Here is a 5396-nt window from a genome sequence, read left to right on the forward strand (position 1 = left end):
AGTGAGAGGCCCGCGTACCGCAAAAAAAAAAAAAAAAAAAGAGGGAGTTGCAACCGCTGGGTGTGTGTGGTGCTCATCAGCCAGGGAGGTGGCAGGAACCGTGTCAGGAGCCAGCAAGCCTTCACACACACACACACTGGCAGGCAGCACAGGGACCTAGCTGTCCGCACTGGGAGAGCACCGCTGATTTGTCCTGAAGGTGCTGTGCCTCACGTTTTCATGCTGTGTGTGGCGTTTCGGCAGGGGCAGCCCCTGCACAGCGCTCCTCCTGTCGGCACACAGCAGTGGGTGTTGTCAAGTGTGTTCAGCTTCTTCCAGCCCATCGCTGAGAGAGCAGTAGTGCTGGTCCCAGGCCCAATTTTAGAAAGCCTTTCCTGGGCTTCGGGTTGGTATCAACACTCACCCAGCCCTGGGCTCCGGTGTTTCGGGCCTCTGGTCAGCACAAATCTGTTTTCTATTTTTCCAAATAAGTCTTTTCTTAAAAGGTGGTTTTCAGAACACAGAAATACACAAACCGCTGTGCAAGCGTATTCTTCTATAAACCCCACTCCCCCGTGCTCTTCTTGGCAGAACCTGTCCCCTCTTCTCCTGTTTCTGAGGCTGGTCCTGCAAGAGCCTCTTCTTCAGCTTCTGCCTTAAAAAGACTTTTTCCCTGGCTCTACCTGCTGGTGTAAACAAACCTCCTGGCTGTTCCATCTCTGCCTTACTTTCCCTAAGTTTCTTTTCCGGTGTTTTGAAGGCATGTGTGCAAATGAACGTGAAAGATTTAAAGACTCACATCTCTCCTTCTAAAAAGTTTGTCGGTGGTCTGGTTATCCACCCCTCCCCCCACCCCCAGCTCCCTAACTGTAGCAGTCTCCTTCCACAAAATAGGTTTTTCTGGAGGTGGCAGCAGCCCTGCCAGGGGCCGGGACTCATGCTCCAGCACGAGACAGAAGGGGACAGGTCGTAGGGAGGGCTTTCGAGCAGGAGCCCAGAGGCAGGAGGTGCCTCGGTAGAGAGTGTGGAAGCGCTCCCGTGAAGTCCCCAGGGGCCCCAGACCGAGCCAGTGATCTGTCATACTGAGGGGACGGCCTGGGCGGCGAGCCACATCCGGAACCAGAAGCTGCCCGGCTGTTTCTTTTTTTCTTTTTATAAAGGAATTTAGCCTTGTATGGCTTCCTCTTTTTAAAAAAAAAAAAAAAAAAAAAAATTATTTATTTTATTCGTTTTTGGCTGCGTTGGGTCATCGTTGCTGCGCGCAGACTTTCTCTAGTTGCAGCGGGCGGGGGCTACTCTTCGTTGCAGTGCGCGGGCTTCTCATTGCGGTAGCTTCTCTTGTTGCAGAGCATGGGCTCGAGGCACGTGGGCTTCAGTAGTTGTGGCACGTGGGCTCAGTAGTTGTGGCTCGCGGGCTCTACAAGTGCAGGCTTAGTAGTTGTGGCTCACGGGCTTCAGTAGTTGTGGCGCACAGGCGCAGCTGCTCTGCAGCATGTGGGATCTTCCCGGACCAGGGCTCGAACCTGCATCCCCTGCACTGGCAGGCGATTCTTAACCACAGCGCCACCAGGGAAGCCCTGTCCAGCTGTTTCTGACCCTCTGATGAGGCCTCCCTGAGGGCCAGTGTTTGGTACCGCAGGGGCTGCCTCCAGCCTGTGTACCTCTTCTGTCACTCCCTCTGTCCCTGCGCTGAAGTGTCCCCACATGCAATTTGTTAACGAACAAAAGTTGTAGAAAAATGGAAATACTTGTGTTTAAGGAGACTCGTAGGGAACGGTGCTGATACGCTTTCTGAGTCCTCCCCGCTTGCACAGCCCTGGGAGGCAGGTGCTGTTACTCTTTCTGTACGAGGAAAAGGAAAGCGGAGCGGCCGGGTGCAGTTCCCAAGTGTCGTGGCAAAGCCGAGGCTGGAGTTCAGGCTGCCAGACCGGGCCAGCCTCTCAGCCCATCTCCCCGTGGCACCTTCAGCGGCCACAGCACCTAGCGCTCCTGCGCCAGTGCCCGCAGAGACCCGGGACGCTGAGCTTTGCCAGGCCAGGAGCAGGCTTCTCTGCTCAGGGTTCTCAAGGCCTCTGTCCCTCCGGCTCATGGCCCGAGAGACCCGGGTCCCAGGCGGCTCCCCGACGCCCGTGCTGGGAGCGCAGAGCTGGGGCAGTGCGAGTGACTGCAGGGGGAGGGGCCTCGGGGCGCTTGGTTCTGCGTCAGGCTACTTAGGGGCCCAGACGAGGCCAGCAGTGGGGCGGGCTGCTCAGGCAGGGTCCGTCCTGCTTCCCGAGCCGCAGCTCCCCTGCCCGCCCTGCTGGAGGCACCCTTCGCCTCGACCCGAGGCCGCCTCGACCTGAGTGTGCTCCCGGGCCACAGCTCCAGGGTGCACCAGCCCTCATCTACAGCACACACTAGTATACTGTTTCCTGGGGTAGCCACAGCGTCGAGCAGCCCTCACCGCAGTCCGTCTCAGAACGTTTTCATCACCCCAAAAAGCAACCTCGTCCCCATTAGCACTCAAACCCCATGCCCACCCCCACCCCGGTGACCCCTGGTGTGCTTCCTGTCTCTGTGGATCTGCCCATTCAGGACGTTCCTCATAGACCATGCGGCCTTGGTGACCAGCTTACTTCACGGAGCGCGTCTTCGGGGTCATCCGAGCGCCAGCATCCAACTGTGCCGCTCCCTCTGGGCTGAGGGGGCCGTCGTAAGCGTCGGCCGCCTCCTCCGTGCCCCTCGCCCGTCAGTGGACGCTGGGCTGTCTCCGCAGCTCTCGTGACCGGCGCTGCCGTGAGCGCTCCTGTGCCGATTTCCCCCGCCTCCCCGTGGTGACCACGGAGCCAGCACTTTCTTCCAGCGACAGGGTGACACGCAAGGCCTGCCCCGGCTGTTAGGCCAGTTGGCTCCTACGACCAGTGAGAGGGACGGCCCTGAGGGCCCTGCTGGGGCACTATGGGGTGGGTGCTGCTGGTAGTGCCTGGGGGGCCCTTGACAGGTGCGGAAGGTGACAGGTGGGCAGGAACAGGGTGTCAGGAGCCCTGCACTTTCTGATGGGCCTCAGACCCAGCCTGGCCTTTCCTGTGTGCAAACAGTGACACCCATGGTGACGACCCAGTGGTGGCTGTACGGAAGCCAGCGTGTAGGAGGAGGGCCCCGGGATCACCTGCGGCTGCCTCTTCCCAAAGAGAGGTGAAAGTCGGAGGCAAAAGAACAGGGACCCCTGAGCTCAGCTGAGCCACCTGTGTGCTCGGGGAACGTCCTCACGTCCCGCAGGCCCAGCCTGCTAGACGCACGCAGAGCGGTGCACGCCCTGACACCTCGCGGGTTTCCCGCAGGCCGCCAAGTTGCCGCCTTTCTCCTGGGGCCGAGTGCTTGCTCTTCTGGGCCGTGGAGCCTCCACTCCACGGCTCCCGTCTGCTAAGCATTCCCCTTGGCGCTTCCTGCAAAGGTGGACCGAGCGGGCCCTGCGGTCAGGCTCCTGGCCCTTCTTGCCCCCGCTGAGAGTGTTCGACCCGCGACCCCACCGCCCCCCGGGCAGCGCACGCTCTTCTGCGGCACTGGGGTAGTTATAAGCACCAGCCGCCGGGGCCAAGCACACCCGGGGTGCCGGGACTTGTACCTCACGACATGGCGTCTCCAGGGACGCGGCCAAGAGCTCAGGGCCGAGAGGGGCACAGCCCTTCTGCCACTACGCCTCTGCTCAGGCCGAGCCAGAGCCCTTCTTGCCTGGGGAGAGGGCACTGTCCCAGGGCTGGTGACACTCCCTGGCCAGCTTTGGCCCTGCTCCATCCAATGAGTCCAGGGCCCCGGGGCCCTGCGGTTTCCTCTCACCACTGTTAGTGATTTTACTCCCCAGAGTTTCGTGGGGAGAGGGTCTCCAGGTTCCCCCACGCTGTCCTGGAGTCCCCTGAGGTGGCGTCATCACCGCTTGGCAGTGAGATGGACAGGTTGGGCCCTGGGCCTCCTGCAGCCAGAGCTCTTGCTGGGACCAGGGCTGCGGGGCCAACATGGGACCTGGGGGGGTCAGAGCTGCAGTTCAGCCCTCATCGCAGTATCGGCGAGAGTGTCCCCGAAGCCCACGGCTGGGCAGGGACCTGGGTCATCTTCTAGCCAGACGGTGCCCATTCAGCCCGAAGGACCCCGGCCCGGAAGCTACTGCTGACGGAGGGGAGCGCAGCCCTCAGGCCCGTGTCTGCCCTGCAGGTTCTGCGGGGAGTGCCTCCAGCCGTGCCTGCAGGTGCCGTCTCCCCTGTGCCCGCTGTGCCGCCTGCCCTTCGACCCCAAGAAGGTGGACAAGGCCGCCCACGTGGAGAAGCAGCTTTCGTCTTACAAGGCACCCTGCCGGGGCTGCAGTAAGAAGGTACCACAGCCTCCCTAGCCCGGGGGCTCCAGTGGGCGCGCAGGGGAGCTGGGCACGGGCCACTCCCTTCCCTGTTGAGCAGCCCGCCGCTCCACTCGCTTCCTGCGGGCCCTGCGTGTGGCCTGGGCTCCGGGCTGTGGCTGGCGCAGGGACACAGGCTGAGCTGAGCCCACCCTGATGCAGCCTCGACACCCCAGTGACCCCCGCACTGCAGGCGGCGACTGCAGTGGGGCCCAGCCCGCCCACCCTGTCCCGGCACCCGCTGCCCGCTCAGGCGGGCACACCACTCTGCGGGGGACCCGGCCCGGGAACGGAGTGGCAAGTTCGGTTTTCAGATTTTGCCATCGCTCGGGTTAACTCGGGTTAACGAGTTCTTCCGCGTTATCACAGTAGGCAGCAGCCCTGTTGCTTTGTCCTCAAGGTCGAAGGTCAGACTGTCCAGGGGCCGCCCTGAGCTCGCAGCGAGGGGCCGCCGTGGCCTCCTTCAGGCGCACGTGCCCCTCCCTCCCGGCATGAGAGCGGAGCAGGCTGTCGGCTCTGGTGTGAGGTGGCCCCCACCCTTGGCCTCGGTTCCGTCATGGTCGTGGTTCCGTCCACACGTGCGGGCCCAGCGGGGCAGGCTTGCTCCGGGCCCCCGGGCCTGGGCAGAGCGGGGGCCGGGCCGGCATCGGGAGGACCCCTCGTGGAGGCAGCTGCCCCTCCTGCTCCCTCTCCGCCTCCTCGGTGCTGGGAACTAGGTTCCCGTGTGGCCGCCCGGGAGGGCTGCCGCGCCTCTTCCGCCTCGGGTCATTCCGGCCGGCCTGCTCCCGGCAGCCCAGCCGGCGCGCCTCCCCTGCCCCGCGCTGAGCCGGTCCCGCCTTCGGCCAGAACGGGCCACCCGGGCAGCCGAGAAGCTTGTATCTTGTTCGGGTTCCTACCTCTTGGTAAAGAGTTCGCTGGACGTTCGACTGTCCAGAATTTTGCCTGCTGGCTCCCGTTACAAGGGGTGTTTTCTCCCAAATAGACACCCTCCCTGTCCCCTCGCGGGCCGCCCCTCGCCTGCGGCTCCCCAGGGCCCGGAGGCCCGCTGCCC

General features: G+C 63.0%; 1 protein-coding gene across 1 annotated transcript in view; it reads left to right on the forward strand.

Moving 5' to 3' along the window:
• The window catches only part of LOC114484137 (E3 ubiquitin-protein ligase RNF166-like), a 7055-nt gene extending 1665 nt beyond the window's left edge, over nt 1-5390 (forward strand). Inside the window, exon 2 of the mRNA XM_028478359.2 lies at nt 4168-5390. Within this exon, the coding sequence (XP_028334160.2) occupies nt 4168-4342 (175 nt within the window). The 3' untranslated portion in view covers nt 4343-5390. The remainder of the gene's footprint in view (nt 1-4167) is intronic.
• Nucleotides 5391-5396: the final 6 nt, after the last annotated feature.

This window comes from Physeter macrocephalus, chromosome 17, assembly GCF_002837175.3.
Source record: "Physeter macrocephalus isolate SW-GA chromosome 17, ASM283717v5, whole genome shotgun sequence".
Classification (NCBI taxonomy): Eukaryota; Metazoa; Chordata; class Mammalia; order Artiodactyla; family Physeteridae; genus Physeter; species Physeter macrocephalus.